The 24,974-nt window shown below is 44.9% G+C and overlaps 2 protein-coding genes across 2 annotated transcripts in view; one reads left to right on the top strand and one right to left on the bottom strand.

Annotated features, from left to right (window-relative positions):
• Nucleotides 1–286: 286 nt before the first annotated feature.
• LOC135518502 (CD226 antigen-like) lies at nucleotides 287–14,682 on the top strand. Its single transcript, XM_064943676.1, has 5 exons — nucleotides 287–359; nucleotides 2,215–2,553; nucleotides 2,763–2,816; nucleotides 14,134–14,188; nucleotides 14,371–14,682. The coding sequence occupies exons 1-5, from the start codon at nucleotides 296–298 to the stop codon at nucleotides 14,393–14,395; spliced, it is 537 nt and encodes a 178-aa protein (XP_064799748.1). The 5' UTR covers nucleotides 287–295; the 3' UTR covers nucleotides 14,396–14,682.
• A 4,140-nt stretch (nucleotides 14,683–18,822) lies between these two features.
• The window catches only part of LOC135518501 (docking protein 6-like), a 140,320-nt gene continuing 134,168 nt past the window's right edge, over nucleotides 18,823–24,974 (bottom strand). The window contains exon 8 of the mRNA XM_064943674.1: nucleotides 18,823–18,980. Within this exon, the coding sequence (XP_064799746.1) occupies nucleotides 18,823–18,980 (158 nt within the window). The remainder of the gene's footprint in view (nucleotides 18,981–24,974) is intronic.

Raw genomic sequence — 24,974 nt, 5'->3', positions numbered from 1 at the left:
GGAGAGGGAGAGAGAGAGAGAGAGAGAGAGAGAGAGAGAGAGAGAGAGAGATAGAGAGAGAGAGAAAGAAAGAGAGAGAGAGAGAGAGAGAGAGAGAGAGAGAGAGAGAGAGAGAGAGAGAGAGAGAGAGAGAGAGAGAGAGAGAGAGAGAGAGAGAGAGAGAGAGAGAGAGAGAGAGAGGGAGAGAGAGAGAGAGAGAGAGAGAGAGAGAGAGAGAGAGAAGGAAGGAAGGAATTGCAGCCCTGGTGCCCCTCATCTCGTCAATGCCGCTTCCGTTGTGCCTCAGAGGGCCAAGATGGCTGTACAAAAGGACCACTGGTATGCCAGGGCACTCCTCATCCTTCTCTCTAGTCTCACAGGTATGGTTGTTTTAACATTGAATGTTGATCAGGGAAATATAACTTCTTTTTTTTAAAGGGGTGGATCAGCTTAATTTTGCGGAAAGATTGTTGCTTCCATCAATATAATTGTCTGCATCATTTCCAATCCCCTATATCTTTTTTTTGGTAAATATATATATATATATATATATATATATATATATATATATACATATATACATACACATATGCATAGATATACACATATTTACAGACACATACCTCTATAGATTTACATAATTATTGTATAATATATCTGTATTATTCCCCCAAACCCTCTACCCTTCCCCCAACTGGAGTAAACTAATGAACAATAACACCTTCTCCCTGCAGTTTATACAGCTTATACACCTTTTACAGACACAGTCTATTTTACAATAGTTATTTTTAGTTTGTTTTTAGTCCTTCCTCTATTTCTGATGTCCGTCCAGTTTGTTTTCTATTTGTAACTGTGCTATTTCACCTTATTTCTGAACGTATATACATGTAGCACTTGTTTGAGTACTTGAACGTAATGGATTGTAAAGAAGAGGACTTGAAATTGGTTGGTTTAGGTAGAAGTTTATGTTAAGCTATTTGTTGTCTTACATTTGGAAAAATGTAAGTTTACTGCTGTTAATTAAAAGTCTCTTAACATGCAGTGTTATTACTGACATGTTCACCCAGTTGTGTTTTAGTGTTCACTAAACCAACCAGCTCAATTCGGGTTTTATGTAGCAACATTTGAAATTGTGATTTTTAAATTGGATTAAAGTAGAGACCCAGAGCTAGAACATTGTATATCATACACTACAGTTGAGGAACAATGGGAATTGGCTTTGAATGTTGATAAACGTCTAACCCCACTTTTGAGAAAATGAGTTGCTTGAAGATTGCTTACCATGAGATATATGATTACAACTTTAAACACAGTTTCTCTCTGAAATAGCATTTATTATCATTGAACGTTTCCATAACAACCAGGCTGTATTCAGACACTCTCTCTTTCTTCAACAGTTAATTAGAACACGGTTTTCCAAACCCTGTCCTGGGGCCCCCCTTTGGTGCACATTTTGCTTCTACCCTGCACTGCATAGCTGATTCAAAAAGCTTGATGATGAGTTAGTTGTTTTAATCAGCTGTGTAGTACTAGGGCAACAACCAAAATGTGTACCGCGAGGAGCCCCAAGACCGGGGACACACACACCTTGAATTACAAGACTGTAGGAACACCAACCTTCTCATCATATTTCTTTAACGGTGAATTAGAAGACTCACGCAGCTCAGACACTGACTATTAATGAGTTAGTCTTTAGATGGGTTGTGGGTAACATTCCCGTTTTATTCTGACAGGACGAATACTGTGAGAAAGACACACTTCTTCTGTCCGCATCGCTACCTCTCTAGGGGATTGTTGTTTATGATTGAAGACCAACCTGTTTGATCTTCAGCTATGGTCATCACTGTTGATTTGTGTGTGGGCTCATATCTCCCTAATTAGTGATACCCAGGGGAGAGACTCAAAAGAGGGAATTGAAGGTGATGACTGTTTGATCTTCCATCGGAGCATCTGACTCAGAACTCTGTGATGAGGGCTCTTCCTGTGTTCTTTTCATTCTGTTTATTTTTATTTTGCATATTCTCCATGTCATAATTCCAGTGGTTGACTATGTACTGAGTGCTTAAACTCCATATTCATTCCGTCACAGAGTTAAAACTAAGCCGGAGATGATTTTAGGTCACAAAAAATATGTTTATCGGGGAGTTACTCACATTCCTGAAGAAGTGACCAGGTAAAATGTAATAAATATAACACTGTGTACATGTATAAAAATATGACCTCCGACCTGTCCAGTTTCTGTGCAGCAGACAGATGGTGTAACCAAGGTGAAGCTGGAGGAGGGGATGGTTCTAGAGTGTGTGTGTCCGTGGGAAGGGAGCCTCACCATGGTCTCCTGGACCAAACTGATCCGATTCGATAAGGTCCCCATAGCCGTGTACCACCCTGAGTACGAGCTGTCCATCTCCCAGTCCTACCAGACCAGAATCCTATTCCTGAAGACCACACCCATGGACGGCACTATCACCGTCACTAACGTCACCCAGGAGGACACTGGGCTTTACCACTGCTCTGTTCAAACCTTCCCCAGGGGATCCTGGGCCAGAGATATATTGGTGGAGGAGGATGATGCAGGTAACTGTACATGACTTCTTGTCTATTTTCATTTCGAATATGTTGTTTTCACTTGAAATAATCGAATGCAGTTTGTGACTAGCTTGTACCAAATGCTTTGACTGATAATGGTGGGTGTTTTCTTGAAACTCTCCGCATGTCATTATTATTACAACTTAACCATATCATTTCTCCCGTATTATATCTAACTTTGTTAAGTCTGTTCACAGATGAAGATCCGGAAGAAATGGACCTCCACACCAGAGAACCAAAACCTAGCCCAGGTGAGAGGTCAGAGTTTAAACATGACCAGGTCAATTAGACGTATGAGGTTGTACTTAGTTACTAATGGAAGGAAAACATGTATTTAGTTGTGCAGTGACATTGTGACCTTAAAATCCTCGGCAGAAAAGTCTTCTTTTCCTGTGACAATGATGATCTAGACTGAGATGGTACACACAGTGAGAGCCTAACATCACACAGGATGTGGTGCAAGCTATTGGTTTGCAAAACGGAAGTATTCTCTACATGCGTGGTGGTGTGTGGGAGAGGAGGAGTTTTTGGAGTTCTTGTAACCCACCAAATCGACAAAAAAACAATGTTTCTACCCAGCCTACCCTCTTTAAGCCACACCTCAAAAGGAATTAACTGTGACCCACTCACCATTTTGGAAACAGGTTAAGATACAAGTATCTAATGTGCTCTTGTCTCCCTCCATTCTCTCTTTTCTCTCAATTCTACGTCCGTTCTCTCTTTCCTCCCTCCGTTCTCTCTTTTCTCCCTCCGTTCTCTCAATTCTCCCTCCATTCTCTCTTTTCTCCCTCCGCTCTCTCAATTCTCCGTCCGTTCTCTCTTTTCTCCCTCTGTTCTCTCTTTTCTCCCTCCGTTCTCTCAATTCTCCCTTCGTTCTCTCTTTTCTCCCTCCGTTCACTCTTTTCTCCCTCCGTTCTCTCTTTTCTCCCTCCGCTCTCTCAATTCTCCGTCCGTTCTCTCTTTTCTCCCTCTGTTCTCTCTTTTCTCCCTCCGTTCTCTCAATTCTCCCTTCGTTCTCTCTTTTCTCCCTCCGTTCACTCTTTTCTCCCTCCGTTCTCTCTTTTCTCCCTCCGTTCTCTCTTTTCTCCCTCCGTTCTCTCTTTTCTCCCTCTGTTCTCTCAATTCTCCCTCTGTTCTCTCAATTCTACCTCTGTTCTCTATTTTCTCCCTCTGTTCTCTCTTTTCTCCTTCCGTTCTCTCTTTTCTCCCTCCGTTCTCTCTTTTCTCCCTCTGATCTCTCAATTCTCCCTCCGTTCTCTCTATTCTCCTTCTGTTCTCTCTTTTCTCCCTCTGTTCTCTCAATTCTCCCTCTGTTCTCTCAATTCTCCATCCATTCTCTCAAATCTCCCTCCGTTCTCTCTTTTCTCCCTCTGTTCTCTCTCTTCTCCCTCTGTTCTCTCTTTTGTCCCTCTGTTCTCTCAATTCTCCCTTCGTTTTCTCTTTTCTCCCTCTGTTCCCTCAATTCTCCGTCCGTTCTCTCTTTTCTCCCTCCGTTCTCTCTTTTCTCCCTCCGTTCTCCCTTTCTCCCTCTGTTCTCCCTTCCTCCCTCTGTTCTCCCTTCCTCCCTCCATTCTCTTTTCTCCCTCCATTCTCCCTTTCTCCCTCCGTTCTCCCTTCCCCCCTCTGTTCTCCCTTTCTCCCTCTGTTCTCCCTTCCTCCCTCTGTTGTCCCTTCCTCCCTCCATTCTCTCTTTTCTCCCTCTGTTCTCTCTCTTCTCCCTCCGTTCTCTCTTTTCTCCCTCTGTTCTCTCAATTCTCCCTTCGTTTTCTCTTTTCTCCCTCTGTTCTCTCAATTCTCCGTCCGTTCTCTCTTTTCTCCCTCCGTTCTCTCTTTTCTCCCTCCGTTCTCCCTTTCTCCCTCTGTTCTCCCTTCCTCCCTCTGTTCTCCCTTCCTCCCTCCGTTCTCTTTTCTCCCTCCGTTCTCCCTTTCTCCCTCCGTTCTCCCTTCCCCCTCTGTTCTCCCGTTCTCCCTCTGTTCTCCCTTCCTCCCTCCATTCTCTCTTTTCACCCTCCGTTCTCTCAATTTTCCCTCCGTTCTCTCAATTCTCCCTCCGTTCTCTCTGTTCTCCCTCCGTTCTCTCTTTTCTCCCTCCGTTCTCTCTTTTCTCCCTCCATTCTCTCTCTTCTCCCCCGTTCTCTCAATTCTCCCTCCGTTCTCTCTTTTCTCCCTCTGTTCTCTCAATTCTCCCTCCGTTCTCTCTTTTCTCCCTCCGCTCTCACAATTCTCCGTCCGTTCTCTCTTTTCTCCCTCCGTTCTCTCTTTTCTCCCTCCGTTCTCTCTTTTCTCCCTCCGTTCTCTCTTTTCTCCCTCCGTTCTCTCTTTTCTCCCTCCGTTCTCTCTTTTCTCCCTCTGTTCTCTCAATTCTCCCTCTGTTCTCTCAATTCTCCCTCTGTTCTCTATTTTCTCCCTCTGTTCTCTCAATTCTCCCTCTGTTCCCTCAATTCTCCCTCCGTTCTCTCTTTTCTCCCTCTGTTCTCTATTTTCTCCCCCTGTTCTCTCAATTCTCCCTCTGTTCTCTCAATTCTCCCTCCGTTCTCTCAATTCCTTCTCCGTTCTCTCTTGTCTCCCTCTGTTCTCTCAATTCTCCCTCCGTTCTCTCTTTTCTCCCTCCGTTCTCCCTTTCTCCCTCTGTTCTCCCTTCCTCCCTCTGTTCTCCCTTCCTCCCTCCGTTCTCTTTTCTTCCTCCGTTCTCCCTTTCTCCCTCCGTTCTCCCTTCCCCCTCTGTTCTCCCGTTCTCCCTCTGTTCTCCCTTCCTCCCTCCATTCTCTCTTTTCACCCTCCGTTCTCTCAATTTTCCCTCCGTTCTCTCAATTCTCCCTCCGTTCTCTCTGTTCTCCCTCCGTTCTCTCTTTTCTCCCTCCGTTCTCTCTTTTCTCCCTCCATTCTCTCTTCTCCCCCGTTCTCTCAATTCTCCCTCCGTTCTCTCTTTTCTCCCTCTGTTCTCTCAATTCTCCCTCCGTTCTCTCTTTTCTCCCTCCGCTCTCACAATTCTCCGTCCGTTCTCTCTTTTCTCCCTCCGTTCTCTCTTTTCTCCCTCCGTTCTCTCTTTTCTCCCTCCGTTCTCTCTTTTCTCCCTCCGTTCTCTCTTTTCTCCCTCTGTTCTCTCAATTCTCCCTCTGTTCTCTCAATTCTCCCTCTGTTCTCTATTTTCTCCCTCTGTTCTCTCAATTCTCCCTCTGTTCCCTCAATTCTCCCTCCGTTCTCTCTTTTCTCCCTCTGTTCTCTATTTTCTCCCCTGTTCTCTCAATTCTCCCTCTGTTCTCTCAATTCTCCCTCCGTTCTCTCAATTCCTTCTCCGTTCTCTCTTTTCTCCCTCTGTTCTCTCAATTCTCCCTCCGTTCTCTCTTTTCTCCCTCCGTTCTCTCTTTTCTCCCTCTGATCTCTCAATTCTCCCTCCGTTCTCTCTTTTCTCCTTCTGTTCTCTCTTTTCTCCCTCTGTTCTCTCAATTCTCCCTCTGTTCTCTCAATTCTCCCTCCATTCTCTCAAATCTCCCTCCGTTCTCTCTTTTCTCCCTCTCTTCTCTCTCTTCTCCCTCCGTTCTCTCTTTTCTCCCTCTGTTCTCTCAATTCTCCCTTCTTTTTCTCTTTTCTCCCTCTGTTCTCTCAATTCTCCGTCCGTTCTCTCTTTTCTCCCTCTGTTCTCTCTTTTCTCCCTCTGTTCTCCCTTCCTCCCTCTGTTCTCCCTTCCTCCCTCCGTTCTCTTTTTCTCCCTCCGTTCTCCCTTTCTCCCTCCGTTCTCCCTTCCCCCTCTGTTCTCCCTTTCTCCCTCTGTTCTCCCTTCCTCCCTCTGTTCTCCCTTCCTCCCTCCATTCTCTCTTTTCTCCCTCTGTTCTCTCTCTTCTCCCTCCGTTCTCTATTTTCTCCCTCTGTTCTCTCAATTCTCCCTCTGTTCCCTCAATTCTCCCTCCGTTCTCTCTTTTCTCCCTCTGTTCTCTATTTTCTCCCCCTGTTCTCTCAATTCTCCCTCTGTTCTCTCAATTCTCCCTCCGTTCTCTCAATTCCTTCTCCGTTCTCTCTTTTCTCCCTCTGTTCTCTCAATTCTCCCTCCGTTCTCTCTTTTCTCCCTCCGTTCTCCCTTTCTCCCTCTGTTCTCCCTTCCTCCCTCTGTTCTCCCTTCCTCCCTCCGTTCTCTTTTCTCCCTCCGTTCTCCCTTTCTCCCTCCGTTCTCCCTTCCCCCTCTGTTCTCCCGTTCTCCCTCTGTTCTCCCTTCCTCCCTCCATTCTCTCTTTTCACCCTCCGTTCTCTCAATTTTCCCTCCGTTCTCTCAATTCTCCCTCCGTTCTCTCTGTTCTCCCTCCGTTCTCTCTTTTCTCCCTCCGTTCTCTCTTTTCTCCCTCCATTCTCTCTCTTCTCCCCCGTTCTCTCAATTCTCCCTCCGTTCTCTCTTTTCTCCCTCTGTTCTCTCAATTCTCCCTCCGTTCTCTCTTTTCTCCCTCCGCTCTCACAATTCTCCGTCCGTTCTCTCTTTTCTCCCTCCGTTCTCTCTTTTCTCCCTCCGTTCTCTCTTTTCTCCCTCCGTTCTCTCTTTTCTCCCTCCGTTCTCTCTTTTCTCCCTCTGTTCTCTCAATTCTCCCTCTGTTCTCTCAATTCTCCCTCTGTTCTCTATTTTCTCCCTCTGTTCTCTCAATTCTCCCTCTGTTCCCTCAATTCTCCCTCCGTTCTCTCTTTTCTCCCTCTGTTCTCTATTTTCTCCCCCTGTTCTCTCAATTCTCCCTCTGTTCTCTCAATTCTCCCTCCGTTCTCTCAATTCCTTCTCCGTTCTCTCTTTTCTCCCTCTGTTCTCTCAATTCTCCCTCCGTTCTCTCTTTTCTCCCTCCGTTCTCTCTTTTCTCCCTCTGATCTCTCAATTCTCCCTCCGTTCTCTCTTTTCTCCTTCTGTTCTCTCTTTTCTCCCTCTGTTCTCTCAATTCTCCCTCTGTTCTCTCAATTCTCCCTCCATTCTCTCAAATCTCCCTCCGTTCTCTCTTTTCTCCCTCTCTTCTCTCTCTTCTCCCTCCGTTCTCTCTTTTCTCCCTCTGTTCTCTCAATTCTCCCTTCTTTTTCTCTTTTCTCCCTCTGTTCTCTCAATTCTCCGTCCGTTCTCTCTTTTCTCCCTCTGTTCTCTCTTTTCTCCCTCTGTTCTCCCTTCCTCCCTCTGTTCTCCCTTCCTCCCTCCGTTCTCTTTTCTCCCTCCGTTCTCCCTTTCTCCCTCCGTTCTCCCTTCCCCCCTCTGTTCTCCCTTTCTCCCTCTGTTCTCCCTTCCTCCCTCTGTTCTCCCTTCCTCCCTCCATTCTCTCTTTTCTCCCTCTGTTCTCTCTCTTCTCCCTCCGTTCTCTCTTTTCTCCCTCTGTTCTCTCAATTCTCCCTTCGTTTTCTCTTTTCTCCCTCTGTTCTCTCAATTCTCCGTCCGTTCTCTCTTTTCTCCCTCCGTTCTCTCTTTTCTCCCTCTGCTCTCTCAATTCTCCCTCCGTTCTCTCTTTTCTCCCTCCGTTCTCTCTTTTCTCCCTCCGTTCTCCCTTTCTCCCTCCGTTCTCCCTTCCCCCCTCTGTTCTCCCTTTCTCCCTCTGTTCTCCCTTCCTCCCTCCGTTCTCTCTTTTCTCCCTCCGTTCTCTCTTTTCTCCCTCTGTTCTCTCAATTCTCCCTCTGTTCTCTCAATTCTCCCTCTGTTCTCTATTTTCTCCCTCTGTTCTCTCAATTCTCCCTCTGTTCTCTCAATTCTCCCTCCGTTCTCTCTTTTCTCCCTCTGTTCTATATTTTCTCCCCTGTTCTCTCAATTCTCACTCTGTTCTCTCAATTCTCCCTCCGTTCTCTCAATTCCTTCTCCGTTCTCTCTTTTCTCCCTCTGTTCTCTCAATTCTCCATCCGTTCTCTCTTTTCTCCCTCCGTTCTCTCTTTTCTCCCTCCGTTCTCTCTTTTCTCCCTCTGATCTCTCAATTCTACCTCCGTTCTCTCTTTTCTCCTTCTGTTCTCTCTTTTCTCCCTCTGTTCTCTCAATTCTCCCTCTGTTCTCTCAATTCTCCCTCCATTCTCTCAAATCTCCCTCCGTTCTCTCTTTTCTCCCTCTCTTCTCTCTCTTCTCCCTCCGTTCTCTCTTTTCTCCCTCTGTTCTCTCAATTCTCCCTTCTTTTTCTCTTTTCTCCCTCTGTTCTCTCAATTCTCCGTCCGTTCTCTCTTTTCTCCCTCTGTTCTCTCTTTTCTCCCTCTGTTCTCCCTTCCTCCCTCTGTTCTCCCTTCCTCCCTCCGTTCTCTTTTCTCCCTCCGTTCTCCCTTTCTCCCTCCGTTCTCCCTTCCCCCCTCTGTTCTCCCTTTCTCCCTCTGTTCTCCCTTCCTCCCTCTGTTCTCCCTTCCTCCCTCCATTCTCTCTTTTCTCCCTCTGTTCTCTCTCTTCTCCCTCCGTTCTCTCTTTTCTCCCTCTGTTCTCTCAATTCTCCCTTAGTTTTCTCTTTTCTCCCTCTGTTCTCTCAATTCTCCGTCCGTTCTCTCTTTTCTCCCTCCGTTCTCTCTTTTCTCCCTCTGCTCTCTCAATTCTCCCTCCGTTCTCTCTTTTCTCCCTCCGTTCTCTCTTTTCTCCCTCCGTTCTCCCTTTCTCCCTCCGTTCTCCCTTCCCCCCTCTGTTCTCCCTTTCTCCCTCTGTTCTCCCTTCCTCCCTCCGTTCTCTCTCTTTTCTCCCTCCGTTCTCCCTTTCTCCCTCTGTTCTCCCTTCCTCCCTCTGTTCTCCCTTCCCCCCTCTGTTCTCCCTTTCTCCCTCTGTTCTCCCTTCCTCCCTCCATTCTCTCTTTTCTCCCTCCGTTCTCTCAATTCTCCCTCCGTTCTCTCAATTCTCCCTCCGTTCTCTCTGTTCTCCCTCCGTTCTCTCTTTTCTCCCTCCGTTCTCTCTTTTCTCCCTCCGTTCTCTCTGTTCTCCCTCCGTTCTCTCTTTTCTCCCTCCGTTCTCTCTTTTCTCCCTCCGTTCTCTCTCTTCTCCCCCGTTCTCTCTCTTCTCCCCCGTTCTCTCAATTCTCCCTCTGTTCTCTCAATTCTCCCTCCGTTCTCTCTTTTCTCCCTCCGCTCTCTCAATTCTCCCTCCGTTCTCTCTTTTCTCCCTCCGTTCTCTCTTTTCTCCCTCCGTTCTCTCTTTTCTCCCTCCGTTCTCTCTTTTCTCCCTCCGTTCTCTCTTTTCTCCCTCCGTTCTCTCTTTTCTCCCTCTGTTCTCTATTTTCTCCCTCTGTTCTCTCAATTCTCCCTCCGTTCTCTCTTTTCTCCCTCTGTTCTCTATTTTCTCCCCCTGTTCTCTCAATTCTCCCTCTGTTCTCTCAATTCTCCCTCCGTTCTCTCAATTCCTTCTCCGTTCTCTCTTTTCTCCCTCTGTTCTCTCAATTCTCCCTCCGTTCTCTCTTTTCTCCCTCCGTTCTCTCTTTTCTCCCTCTGATCTCTCAATTCTACCTCCGTTCTCTCTTTTCTCCTTCTGTTCTCTCTTTTCTCCCTCTGTTCTCTCAATTCTCCCTCTGTTCTCTCAATTCTCCCTCCATTCTCTCAAATCTCCCTCCGTTCTCTCTTTTCTCCCTCTCTTCTCTCTCTTCTCCCTCCGTTCTCTCTTTTCTCCCTCTGTTCTCTCAATTCTCCCTTCTTTTTCTCTTTTCTCCCTCTGTTCTCTCAATTCTCCGTCCGTTCTCTCTTTTCTCCCCCTGTTCTCTCAATTCTCCCTCTGTTCTCTCAATTCTCCCTCCGTTCTCTCAATTCCTTCTCCGTTCTCTCTTTTCTCCCTCTGTTCTCTCAATTCTCCCTCCGTTCTCTCTTTTCTCCCTCCGTTCTCTCTTTTCTCCCTCTGATCTCTCAATTCTCCCTCCGTTCTCTCTTTTCTCCTTCTGTTCTCTCTTTTCTCCCTCTGTTCTCTCAATTCTCCCTCTGTTCTCTCAATTCTCCCTCCATTCTCTCAAATCTCCCTCAGTTCTCTCTTTTCTCCCTCTCTTTCTCTCTCTTCTCCCTCCGTTCTCTCTTTTCTCCCTCTGTTCTCTCAATTCTCCCTTCTTTTTCTCTTTTCTCCCTCTGTTCTCTCAATTCTCCGTCCGTTCTCTCTTTTCTCCCTCTGTTCTCTCTTTTCTCCCTCTGTTCTCCCTTCCTCCCTCTGTTCTCCCTTCCTCCCTCCGTTCTCTTTTCTCCCTCCGTTCTCCCTTTCTCCCTCCGTTCTCCCTTCCCCCCTCTGTTCTCCCTTTCTCCCTCTGTTCTCCCTTCCTCCCTCTGTTCTCCCTTCCTCCCTCCATTCTCTCTTTTCTCCCTCTGTTCTCTCTCTTCTCCCTCCGTTCTCTCTTTTCTCCCTCTGTTCTCTCAATTCTCCCTTCGTTTTCTCTTTTCTCCCTCTGTTCTCTCAATTCTCCGTCCGTTCTCTCTTTTCTCCCTCCGTTCTCTCTTTTCTCCCTCTGCTCTCTCAATTCTCCCTCCGTTCTCTCTTTTCTCCCTCCGTTCTCTCTTTTCTCCCTCCGTTCTCCCTTTCTCCCTCCGTTCTCCCTTCCCCCCTCTGTTCTCCCTTTCTCCCTCTGTTCTCCCTTCCTCCCTCCGTTCTCTCTTTTCTCCCTCCGTTCTCCCTTTCTCCCTCTGTTCTCCCTTCCTCCCTCTGTTCTCCCTTCCCCCCTCTGTTCTCCCTTTCTCCCTCTGTTCTCCCTTCCTCCCTCCATTCTCTCTTTTCTCCCTCCGTTCTCTCAATTCTCCCTCCGTTCTCTCAATTCTCCCTCCGTTCTCTCTGTTCTCCCTCCATTCTCTCTTTTCTCCCTCCGTTCTCTCTTTTCTCCCTCCGTTCTCTCTGTTCTCCCTCCGTTCTCTCTTTTCTCCCTCCGTTCTCTCTTTTCTCCCTCCGTTCTCTCTCTTCTCCCCCGTTCTCTCAATTCTCCCTCCGTTCTCTCTTTTCTCCCTCTGTTCTCTCAATTCTCCCTCCGTTCTCTCTTTTCTCCCTCCGCTCTCTCAATTCTCCGTCCGTTCTCTCTTTTCTCCCTCCGTTCTCTCTGTTCTCCCTCCGTTCTCTCTTTTCTCCCTCCGTTCTCTCTTTTCTCCCTCCGTTCTCTCTTTTCTCCCTCCGTTCTCTCTTTTCTCTCTCCGTTCTCTCTTTTCTCCCTCTGTTCTCTCAATTCTCCCTCTGTTCTCTATTTTCTCCCTCTGTTCTTTCTTTTCTCCCTCCGTTTTCTCTTTTCTCCCTCCTTTCTCTCTTTTCTCCCTCTGTTCTCTCTTTTCTCCCTCTGTTCTCTCAATTCTCCCTCCGTTCTCTCTTTTCTCCCTCCGTTCTCTATTTTCTCCCTCTGTTTTCTCAATTCTCCCTCTGTTCTCTCAATTCTCCCTCTGTTCTCTCAATTCTCTCTCCGTTCTCTCTTTTCTCCCTCTGTTCTCTCAATTCTCCTTCCGTTCTCTCTTTTCTCCCTCTGTTCTCTCAATTCTCCCTCCATTCTCTCTTTTCTCCATCCGTTCTCCCTTTTCTCCCTCTGTTCTCTCAATTCTCCCTCCGTTCTCTCTTTTCTCCCTCTGTTCTCTAACTTCTCCCTCCGTTCTCCCTTCCTCCCTCCGTTCTCTCTTTTCTCCCTCCGTTCTCTCTTTTCTCCCTCCGTTCTCTCTTTTCTCCCTCTGTTCTCTCTTTTCTCCCTCCGTTCTCTCAATTCTCCCTCTGTTCTCTCAATTCTCCCTCTGTTCTCTCAATTCTCCCTATGTTCTCTCTTTTCTCCCTCCGTTCTCTCTTTTCTCCCTCCGTTCTCTCTTTTCTCCCTCCGTTCTCTCTTTTCTCCATCTGTTCTCTCAATTCTCCCTCCATTCTCTCTTTTCTCCCTCTGTTCTCTCAATTCTCCCTCCATTCTCTCTTTTCTCCATCCGTTCTCTCTTTTCTCCCTCCGCTCTCCCTTTCTCCCTCTGTTCTCCCTTCCTCCCTCTGTTCTCCCTTCCTCCCTCCATTCTCCCTTCCTCCCTCTGTTCTCCCTTCCTCCCTCCGTTCTCTCTTTTCTCCCTCTGTTCTCTCAATTCTCCCTCTGTTCTTTCAATTCTCCCTCTGTTCTCTCTTTTCTCCCTCCGTTCTCTCTTTTCTCCCTCTGTTCTCTCAATTCTCCCTCTGTTCTTTCAATTCTCCCTCTGTTCTCTCTTTTCTCCCTCCGTTCTCTCTTTTCTCCCTCCGTTCTCTCTTTTCTCCCTCCGTTCTCTCTTTTCTCCCTCCGTTCTCTCTTTTCTCCCTCTGTTCTCTCAATTCTCCCTCCATTCTCTCTTTTCTCCCTCTGTTCTCTCAATTCTCCCTCAATTCTCTCTTTTCTCTCTCCGTTCTCAGTTGATTTCAGCCTGTCTGCGAATCTGATTTACATTTATGTTGGTGGAGGAGTAGCAGGCCTGTTAATCCTGCTCTCTGTCATTCTAATAATGGACGTTTGGCAGAGGTAAGAGTTGACTTCCCCTACTCTTTCTTAATGCAGGGACAATATACAGCTCGTTTTACTTTAGTTTGGTCTCTTCCAAAAAATATTCAGTGAACTCACATTGATGAAAGCATTGCCTTTTAACAGTCAAGCTTTATTATGATATGTGATCTGTACGTGATAAACATAACAGCTATATATATATATATATTCTTACAAGTAAAATACCTCTCCCAGACGATAGTCATCCCAGTTAAAGGTAAACACCTCTCCCAGACGATACATTAGTCATCCCAGTTAAAGGTAAATACCTCTCCCAGACGAAACATTAGTCATCCCAGTTAAAGGTAAACACCTCTCCCAGATGATACATTAGTCATCCCAGTTAAAGGTATATACCTTGCCCAGGCTATGCATTAGTCATCCCAGTTAAAGGTAAATACCTCTCCCAGACCATACATTAGTCATCGCAGTTAAAGGTAAACATCTCTCCCAGACGATACATTAGTCATCCCAGTTAAAGGTAAACACCTCTCCCAGACGATACATTAGTCATCCCAGTTAAAGGTGAACAGGCTACTGGGAGTACTGTAGGTAATCATTTGTTAGAGAATAAACTTTTTGCTGTGAAATTCTATTTTTTCCATCCATCCCTCCCTTCCCCCGCACCATATGTCTAAAAGAGTTTTGCTCAGATAGTGCACTTTCATTTTGCTGTCACAGCGAAAAGGTTAAAGTGTAGGTGTTGTACTTACAATAGAGTGTGAGCTCGGATAATGTGTGTGTGTGTCTGTCTGTCTATCTGTCTCTCTCTCTGACTATCTGTGTCTTTCTCTCTCTCTCTCTCTCTGACTCTCTCTCTTACTCTGTTTCTCTCTTTTATTATGTCTCTCTCTCTCTGACTCTCTTTCTCTCTGTTTTTCTCTGTTATTCTGTCTCTCTCTCTCTGACTCTCTTTCTCTCTGTTTCTCTCTGACTCTGTCTCTCTCTCTCTATTTCTGTCTCACTCTCTGACTCTCTCTCTCTCTCTCTCTCTCTCTATTTCTGTCTCTCTCTCTCTCTGTTTCTGTCTCTCTCTCTCTGACTCTGTATTCGTCTCTGTCTATGTCTCTCTCTCTGTTTCTGTCTCTCTCTTTGACTATCTGTGTCTTTCTCTTTCTCTCTCTCTCTCTGACTCTCTTTCTCTCTGTTTCTCTCTGACTGTCTTACTCTCTGTCTATGTCTGTCTCTCCAGAAAGAAGAAGAGGAGAGAGGAGTACAGGATCAAATTGCATCCAGCTCGGAGACAGGTAAAAATATAACAGTATCTCTCGTAATTTCCTGATCATGTGGATACTGGATATTAGCATAATAGAATTAGGTTCATCATAGAGTGTCCTCTTCTTTCCATGAATCAGTCTGTGGCACATCTCTAATATATATATATAATCTCTAATTTCTAATGTCTTTCTATTCCTGCAATGACAATCAGAACGTGCCTGTACATGACAGGATGAGGAAGGGGACCAATCAGAGGGGAGATATGCCAGTGTATGCCAACCTGCACACCATACGTCCACACACCAAGAGGACGAAATAGGGAGCAGTGCTGTGTTACACAACCCTGGCTGACCTCTGACCTCAGTGCTGTGTTACACACCCCTGTCTGACCTCTGACCTCAGTGCTGTGTTACAGACCCCTGTCTGACCTCTGACCTCAGTGCTGTGTTACAGACCCCTGTCTGACCTAAAGATGTATCATTGATGCAGAACTCAGTAACTCCCTAAGCAAACTGTCATTAAAAGCGTTCAAATCCTCACAATCGTCTCTAACTCAATTGTGTGACAAAGAACAAAGCAGTCATGCCGTATGCAAATAGGCCCTGTGGGTTCTCATGGAATGTTCTCATGGAATGTTCTCATGGAATGTTCTCATGGAATGTTGTCATGGAATTTCTCTGATGTAAAATTCTAATCATCAGATGTAACAGTGTATGTTCCTTGCATGTAAGCCATAGATCAAATATGAATTCTCATTCTAACTGTAGAATCTACACTGAGTATACAAAACATTAGGAACACCTGTCTTTTCCATGACATAGACCGACCAGGTGAATCCAGGTGAAAGCTACAATCCCTTATTAACGTCACCTGTTAAATCCACTCACTCAGTGTAGATGAAGGGGAGGAGACAGGTTAAAGAAGAATGTTTAAGCCTTGAGACAACTGAGACATGGATTGTGCATGTGTTCCATTCAGAGGGTGCATATGGACAAGACAACAATGAAACTACCTTTGAGTGGGGTCTGATAGCAGGTGCCAAGTACACAGGTTTGTGTCAAGAACTGCAACGTTGCTGTTTTTTCACACTCAACAGTGTCCTGTGTGTATCAAAAATGTTGGGTTGGGGTGGGGGGGATGCAACTCAATAATAGGAAGGTGTTGTACACTCAGTGTATATGAACACTGTGATTAGAAATCATTCTGACTGTGTTGGACAAAATATAACTGTTAAAGGTCATTTACGCTCAGCCGACATCCGCAGTGCTTGCCATGAATGCGATCTTCGCGAATGTCTGGAAAATGGACTTTTGAAGCACATTGCAACTCGCTTTTGATTGAATCTCTGCCCTAGTCACTTTATCACTGACCGGCTTAACAGGGAGCCCAATGCAACTGCCTTTAGCCCTGTTACACATTGGGTAAATCAACTGAGAAACGTATCGTCATCAGAACAAAGAAGACACGGAAGAGATACAAAAAGAAGACATTTTATACCTTGACAGCATGTACATTCAATTTATTCTCTTACCTCATCAGAAAAAAAAACATATTACATACAATATATACATTGAGTGAGTGAATAAAGTAATCCTACACTCAATTAAAAGTGCTATTAACACATATTACGACAAAGTAAAAAAAAAACACAAACGCATATAGTGTGTGATTATTTAGACATTAATATCAAACTAACATTGCGGTGGTAGGAACATTACCAGTGTGTTGTGTAGTGCCGGACAGAAAACCTCCTGTGTATTCCTCAACTTCCTGTGTATTCCTCAACTTCCTGTGTATTCCTCAACTTCCTGTGTATTCCTCAACTTTCTGTGTATTCCTCAACCTCCTGTGTATTCCTCAACTTTATTAAAACAAGATGGCTGACATAAACAACAGGAGAAGGAAATGTGAAATTGTGTGATGTAAATAAATAATATTCATGGTTATTATTTTATACCATGCCTTGGACGTTTTGGGGATTTCATATAAACATATCTACCGCTACGAAAATAAATAATCAAACCTCGACAAAATAATGAATAGGATAAACAGTTTTGGACAAATATGCTCATCTGAGTACCTCAATAAACAGATTGTCTTTTCATGTGAACATTGACTTTGTGTTCTTGGAAACTGTGAATTGGTGGAAACTGTATCATTTCTCAGATAGTGACAAGACTTTAAAAAATAATGTAATACAAATTGACAAGACTATTTGCAGAATGTCTTGCTCCAGAGATTTAACGTAATCATCGCTAACAATGACAAACACAGACCCAGAGACAGAGGCCTCTGTCTGGTACAGTAGTGTCACACTGCTGTCTGCATGCATCACAAGGCACTTCATTCAGCGGCTGGAGGACGAGGTGCAAGGTCTGGAAAACACCAGTAGTCAGACCAGGTCTGAGGGCTCCACACAGAAGGCATCAAACCGCTTGTTAACAATATATACAGTGGCAAGAAAAAGCATGTGAACCCTTTGGAATTACCTGGATTTCTGCATAAATTGGTCATCACATTTCATCTGATCTTCATCTAAGTCACAACAATTGACAAACATAGTGTACTTAAATTAATAACACACAAATAATTGTATTTTCCTCTCTATATTGAATACATTATTTAAACATTCCCAGTGTAGGTTAGAAAACGTATGTGAACCCCTAGGCTAATGACTTCTTCAAAAGCTAATTGGAGTCAGGAGTCAGTTAACCTGGAGCCCAATCAATGAGATTGGAGATGTTGGTTAGAACTACCTTGCCCTATAAAAAACACACACAAAATTTGAGTTTGGTATTCACAAGAAGCATTGCCTGATGTGAACCACACCTCAAACAAAAGAGATCTCAGAAGACCTAAGTTTAAGAATTGTTGACCTGCATAAAGCTGGAAAGGGTTACAAAAGTATCTCTAAAAGCCTTGATGTTCATCAATCCACAGTAAGACTAATGGTCTACAGATGGAGAAAGTTCAGCACTGTTGCTGCTCTCCCTAGGAGTGGCCATCCTACAAAGATGACTGCAAGAGCAGAGTGCAGAATGCTCAATGAGGTTAAGACGAATCCTAGAGTGTCAGCTAAAGACTTACAGAAATCTCTGGAACATGCTAACATCTCTGTTGATGAGTACGTAAAACACTAAACAAGAATGGTGTTCATGGGAGGAACCCATGGAAGAAGCCACTGCTGTCCAAAAAAACATTGTTGCACGTCTGAAGTTTTCAAAAGTGCACCTGGATGTTTCACAGCACTACTGGTAAAATATTCTGTGGACAGATTAAACTAATGTTGAGTTGTTTGGAAGGAACACACAACACTCTCTGTGGAGAAAAAAGGGACAGCACACCAACATCAAAACCTCATCCCCACTGTAAAGTATGGTGGAGGGAGCATCATGGTTTGGGGCTGCTTTGCTAACTCAGGGCATAGACAACTTCCTATCATCAACAAAAAATTTAATTCGGAAATTTATCAAGACATTTTACAGGAGAATGCTAGGCTATCTGTCTGCCAATTGAAGCTCAACTGAAGTTGGGTGATGCAACTGAGCAACAACACAAAACACAGTAAATCAACAACAGAATCGCTTCAACAGAAGATAATTAGCCTTCGAGAGTGGCCCAGTCAGTGTCCTGACCTCAAACCGATTGAGATGCTGTGGCATGACCTCAAGAGAGCCGTTCACACCAGACATCCAAAGAATATTGCTGAACTAAAACAGTTTTGTAAAGAGGAATGGTCCAAAATTCCTCCTGACTGCTGTGCAGGTCTAATCCGCAACTACAGAAAACATTTGGTTGAGGTTATTGCTGCCAAAGGAGGGTCAACCAGTTATTAAATCCAAGGGTTCACATACTTTTCCCACCCTGCACTGTGAATGTTTACACGGTGTGTTCAATAAAGACATGAAAATGTGTACTTTTTTTGTGTATTATTAGTTTAAGAAGAATGTGTATTCTTGTGACCTAGATGAAGATCATATCAAATTTTAGTACCAATTTATGCAGAAATCCAAGTATTTCACATATTTTTCTTGACACTGTATTTTAACAAGGCAAGTCATTTAAGAACAAATTCTTATTTTACACTAAGTCTCTATGGGACTCCCAATCACAGCCGGTTGTGATTCAGTCTGGATTAGAACCAGGGTGTCTGTAGTGACATCTGAAGCATGGAGATGCAGTGCCTTAGACCGCTGCGCCACTCAGGAGCCCACAAGGGTCACAGTTAGAAAGTCTAAGCCTTACAGTCCTGTTTCTCAGACTTTGCTAGTATTTGAATCGTATGTATTTGTTCATGCCTTTTGAAGTTGAGGTGATTCTACACATACCGTAGGTACAGACCTGTACTCTTGGACAAGCAGACGATTTGGTGGTGCTTGTTGCAGGTGAACAGACTGGAACAGCCACAAACATTACAGAAAGGTAGAACAGATCTCCCTAATGAACAGGACCCAGCAGGTGTCCCCTAATACTCCTTTCATAAGTATATATATATGTATATATGTATATATATATATGTATATATATGTATATGTACCTGTCTACAATGAACACGATCACCATAATGTATTAACATAAAATGATACATCATACACGTTCCTATACATATTTCTACAAGCTTTCTAAAGTGTTGGAATGTCCAGTTTTGTTCTGAAGGTACTTGTCATTGGAGAGTCACCTGGCTGCAGTTTGAGCCGTAGCCATTAGAGGGGGATAGTGCCTCTTCCTGGTGCTGAGAGGACTGCTCTTCTTCTGTCTTTGCAGAGAGGAAAATGGGGAAGGTCTGTGCTCGGGTCATCAGGGTCATCGTCAGGCTCGTACCTGGAAACAACAGAAGGCCCGTGGTGAGGAAGAGGACCGTCTCTCTGGCTATACTACATCCCAATGTCCATACTAGTGCATACCACAGGAGGTTGGTGGCACCTTAATTGGGGAGGACGGGCTCGTGGTAATGGCTGGAGCGGAATCTGTGGAATGGTATTAAATACATCAGATATATTTCCATGTGATTGATACCATTCCATTTACTCCATTCCAGACATTATGATGAGCACGTCCTCCCCTCAGCAGCCTCCTGTGACGTGGAATGTTATCAGATACATCAAACACATGGTTTCCATGGTTTCTATGTTTTTGTGATGACATTCTATTGGTTCCTTTCCAGCAATTGCTATGAGCCGTCCTCCCCTCAACAGCCACCTGTGGTACATACTTTACATCGTTTCATTCCACAAACAGCGAACTCTAGTCAAAACAGAGCCAGTAGATGTTTCCGTGAAGTGCATAAGCTTGTCCCAAGCCTTGCTATTCAAGGAGACATGGGATGGGAGCCTGGTAAAATAAGGCAGAAGGGTAAAATGTTTATGAAACTGTCTTATCGATATGCAAGAGGACAGAATAATAAATACTATTTCAACTGGGATAAAACACACAACTACCCCTGGACAAAGGAACTCAATTACATATTTAAGGAAGCTGATCTAGAAAACATATTTAGATACCAGTTACGAGGCAATGTCAATCAAACACAACTTAACCCTTACCTACAAAGACAACATGGGTCAACTGATATATGGCTAAAACAAAAACACAGAACTTACAACTAGATGAAAAACAGCTATGATCCAGAACCCTATGTCACATGTCACCTAACAACAAATGTAATGGTCCTTGTTGAGAACCGAGATACTGCCTCTGGCTATTGAAGTAGGCATGTTCAATGTCATAGATGAAGATGAAGATGAGGAGTGGCTATGTGCTGTCTGTGATTTAGGGGAGACAGAGAATTAACTGCACTTTCTATCTGACTGTCCTTTATATGATGATTTAAGAGTGACCTTGATTGAAAAAATGCAACAACAGAAACCAGATCTATTTTGGAGTACTGATGAAGAACGACTTGAATGGCTATTCAGAACATAAATATTCCTGGTTGCAATTTTTATTTCCAAAGCTTGGATGACGAGACAAGATAGGTTGTATAACTTAAAGATATTTGTTTTGGGTTTTAATCATTTTGCATTTCAGTAGGAGTGCAAATGTGTATCACAGGCGGCTGTTGGAACCTTAATTGGGGAGGATGGGCTTGTGGTAATGGCTGGAGAGGAATCTGTGGAATGGTATTAAATACATCAGAAACATACAGGAACTCAAATCCTTCTGTTCACCTGATTTAGAATTCCTCACAATCAAATGCAGACTGCATTATCTACCAAGAGAATTCTCTTCGATTATAATCACAGCCGTATATATTACCCCGCAAGCAGACACATCGATGGCTCTGAACGAACTTTATTTGACTCTTTGCAAACTGGAATCCATACATCCTGAGGCTGCATTCATTGTAGCTGGGGATTTTAACAAAGCTAATCTGAAAACAAGACTCCCTAAATTGTATCAGCATATCGATTGAGCTACCAGGGCTGGCAAAACCTTGGATCATTGTTATTCTAACTTCCGTGACGCATATAAGACCCTGCCCTGCCCTCCTTTCGGAAAAGCTGACCATGACTCCATTTTGCTGATCCCTGCCTACAGACAGAAACTGAAACAAGAAGCTCCCACGCTGAGGTCTGTCCAACGCTGGTCCGACCAAGCTGATTCCACACTCCAAGACTGCTTCCATCACGTGGACTGGGACATGTTTCGTATTGCGTCAGACAAAAACATTGACGAATACGCTGATTCGGTGTGCGAGTTCATTAGAACGTGCGTTGAAGATGCCGTTCCCATAGCAACGATTAAAACATTCCCAAACCAGAAACCGTGGATTGATGGCAGCATTCGCGTGAAACTGAAAGCGCGAACCACTGCTTTTAATCAGGGCAAGGTGACTGGTAACATGACCGAATACAAACAGTGCAGCTATTCCCTCCGCAAGGCTATCAAACAAGCTAAGCGTCAGTATAGAGACAACGTAGAATCTCAATTCAACGGCTCAGACACAAGAGGTATGTGGCAGGGTCTACAGTCAATCACGGACTACAAGAAGAAACCCGCCCAGTCACGGACCAGGATGTCTTGCTCCCAGGCAGACTAAATAACTTTTTTGCCCGCTTTGAGGACAATACAGTGCCACTGACACGGCCTGCAACGAAAACATGCGGTCTCTCCTTCACTGCAGCCGAGGTGAGTAAAACATTTAAACGTGTTAACCCTCGCAAGGCTGCAGGCCCAGACGGCATCCCCAGCCGCGTCCTCAGAGCATACGCAGACCAGCTGGCTGGTGTGTTTACGGACATATTCAATCAATCCCTATACCAGTCTGCTGTTCCCACATGCTTCAAGAGGGCCACCATTGTTCCTGTTCCCAAGAAAGCTAAGGTAACTGAGCTAAACGACTACCGCCCCGTAGCACTCACCTCCGTCATCATGAAGTGCTTTGAGAGACTAGTCAAGGACCATATCACCTCCACCCTACCTGACACCCTAGACCCACTCCAATTTGCTTACCGCCCAAATAGGTCCACAGACGATGCAATCTCAACCACACTGCACACTGCCCTAACACATCTGGACAAGAGGAATACCTATGTGAGAATGCTGTTCATCGACTACAGCTCGGCATTCAACACCATAGTACCCTCCAAGCTCGTCATCAAGCTCGAGACCCTGGGTCTCGACCCCGCCCTGTGCAACTGGGTACAGGACTTCCTGACGGGCCGCCCCCAGGTGGTGAGGGTAGGCAACAACATCTCCACCCCGCTGATCCTCAACACTGGGGCCCAACAAGGGTGCGTTCTGAGCCCTCTCCTATACTCCCTGTTCACCCACGACTGCGTGGCCACGCACGCCTCCAACTCAATCATCAAGTTTGCGGACGACACAACAGTGGTAGGCTTGATTACCAACAACGACGAGACGGCCTACAGGGAGGAGGTGAGGGTCCTCGGAGTGTGGTGTCAGGACAATAACCTCACACTCAACTTCAACAAAACTTAAGGAGATGATTGTGGACTTCAGGAAACAGCAGAGGGAACACCCCCCTATCCACATCGACGGAACAGTAGTGGAGAGGGTAGTAAGTTTTAAGTTCCTTGGCATACACATCACAGACAAACTGAATTGGTCCACTCACACAGACAGCATCGTGAAGAAGGCGCAGCAGCGCCTCTTCAACCTCAGGAGGCTGAAGAAATTCGGCTTGTCACCAAAAGCACTCACAAACTTCTACAGATGCACAATCGAGAGCATCCTGGTGGGCTGTATCACCACCTGGTACGGCAACTGCTCCGCCCACAACCGTAAGGCTCTCCAGAGGGTAGTGAGGTCTGCACAACGCATCACCGGGGGCAAACTACCTGCCCTCCAGGACACTTACACCACCCGATGTTACAGGAAGGCCATAAAGATCATCAAGGACAACACCCACCCGAGCCACTGCCTGTTCACCCCGCTATCATCCAGAAGGCGAGGTCAGTACAGGTGCATCAAAGCTGGGACCGAGAGACTGAAAAACAGCTTCTATCTCAGGGCCATCAGACTGTTAAACAGTCTAACATTGAGTGGCTGCTGCCAACACACTGACTCAACTCCAGCCACTTTAATAATGGGAATTGATGGGAAATGATGTAAAATATATCACTAGCCACTTTAAACAATGTTACCTAATATAATGTTTACATACCCTACATTATTCATCTCATAAGTATACGTATATACTGTACTCTATATCATCGACTGCATCCTTATGTAATACATGTATCACTAGCCACTTTAACTATGCCACTTTGTTTACATACTCATCTCATATGTATATACTGTACTCGATACCATCTACTGTATCTTGCCTATGCTGCTCTGCACCATCACTCATTCATATCTTTATGTACATATTCTTTATCCCCTTACACTGTGTATAAGAAATTAGTTTTGGAATTGTTAGTCAGATTACTTGTTGGTTATTACTGCATTGTCGGAACTAGAAGCACAAGCATTTCGCTACACTCGCATTAACATCTGCTAACCATGTGTATGTGACAAATAAAATTTGATTTGATTTTTACATCAGATATATTTCCATGTGATTGATACCATTCCATTTATTCCATTCCAGACATTATGATGAGCACGTCCTCCCCTCAGCAGCCTCCTGTGACGTGTATGCATGTAATTGCATGTACGTTGGTATGGTACTAGGTGCGTACTTACGTACGTATGTAGGTAGGTAGATAGGTACATGCTAGGTAGGTAGGTATGTACCACAGGAGATTGGTTGAACCTTAATTGGGGAGAACAGGCTCGTGGTAATGACTGGAGCGGAATGAACGGAATGGTATCAAATAGATCAAACACTTGTTTTCTATGGTTTCCATGGTTTCCAAGTGTTTGATGACATTCCATTTAAGCCGTTCCGGCCATTATTACGAGCTGTCATCCCCTTCAGCAGCATACTGTGATGTACAGTTCCCAGTGTTTGCTCTGTTGTACTGTACAGTCATAAACATTTAACATATTTCTCGGCACCACAAAACAACCTCAGTAAAAACTCCTCTCTTTCTTAATTCAAATGAATTGTCAAAATTGATTCATGCTTCCTGTAATTAAATATCTGTGGAAACAGGGATGTAAATAGATACTGGTGTTCAGGTGTTCTATACTGCAGGTGTTCTACACTGCAGGTGTTCTATACTGCAGGTGTTCTATACTGCAGGTGTTCTATACTGCAGGTGTTCTACACTGCAGGTGTTCTACACTGCAGGTATGCTAACACTGCAGGTGTTCTAACACTGCAGGTGTTCTATACTGCAGGTGTTCTACACTGCAGGTGTTCTATACTGCAGGTGTTCTATACTGCAGGTGTTCTATACTGCAGGTGTTCTACACTGCAGGTGTTCTACACTGCAGGTGTTCTACACTGCAGGTATGCTAACACTGCAGGTGTTCTAACACTGCAGGTGTTCTATACTGCAGGTGTTCTATACTGCAGGTGTTCTATACTGCAGGTGTTCTACACTGCAGGTGTTCTACACTGCAGGTATGCTAACACTGCAGGTGTTCTAACACTGCAGGTGTTCTATACTGCAGGTGTTCTATACTGCAGGTGTTCTACACTGCAGGTGTTCTACACTGCAGGTGTTCTACACTGCAGGTGTTCTATACTGCAGGTGTTCTATACTGCAGGTGTTCTATACTGCAGGTGTTCTACACTGCAGGTGTTAAAAAACTGCAGGTGTTCTACACTGCAGGTATGCTAACACTGCAGGTGTTCTAACACTGCAGGTGTTCTATACTGCAGGTGTTCTATACTGCAGGTGTTCTATACTGCAGGTGTTCTACACTGCAGGTGTTCTACACTGCAGGTGTTCTATACTGCAGGTATTCTACACTGCAGGTGTTCTATACTGCAGGTGTTCTACACTGCAGGTGTTCTATACTGCAGGTGTTCCACACTGCAGGTATTCTATACTGCAGGTGTTCTATACTGCAGGTGTTCTATTGTGCAGGTGTTCTATTGTGCAGGTGTTCTATACTGCAGGTATTCTACACTGCAGGTATTCTATACTGCAGGTGTTCTATACTGCAGGCGTTCTATACTGCAGGTGTTCTATACTGCAGGTGTTCTATACTGCAGGTGTTCTATACTGCAGGCGTTCTATACTGCAGGTGTTCTATACTGCAGGTGTTCTATAATGCAGGTGTTCTATAATGCAGGTGTTCTATACTGCAGGTGTTCTATACTGCAGGTGTTCTATAATGCAGGTGTTCTATAATGCAGGTGTTCTATAGTGCAGGTGTTCTATTGTGCAGGTGTTCTATTGTGCAGGTGTTCTATACTGCAGGTATTCTACACTGCAGGTATTCTATACTGCAGGT

The sequence above is a fragment of the Oncorhynchus masou genome, chromosome 28 (genome assembly GCF_036934945.1).
Source record: "Oncorhynchus masou masou isolate Uvic2021 chromosome 28, UVic_Omas_1.1, whole genome shotgun sequence".
NCBI lineage: Eukaryota > Metazoa > Chordata > Actinopteri > Salmoniformes > Salmonidae > Oncorhynchus > Oncorhynchus masou.
Note: the sequence above shows the minus strand (reverse complement) of the source record. Positions and strands in the feature narration are given on the sequence as shown.

Bases quoted from the DNA above. Each gene is read 5' to 3' on its own strand.
- LOC135518502 (XM_064943676.1), top strand. From the start codon at position 296: ATGGCTGTACAAAAGGACCACTGGTATGCCAGGGCACTCCTCATCCTT. The intron at 360-2,214 runs GTATGGTTGTTT...CGACCTGTCCAG, and splicing joins CCTTCTCTCTAGTCTCACAG to TTTCTGTGCAGCAGACAGAT. The intron at 2,554-2,762 runs GTAACTGTACAT...GTCTGTTCACAG, and splicing joins GGTGGAGGAGGATGATGCAG to ATGAAGATCCGGAAGAAATG.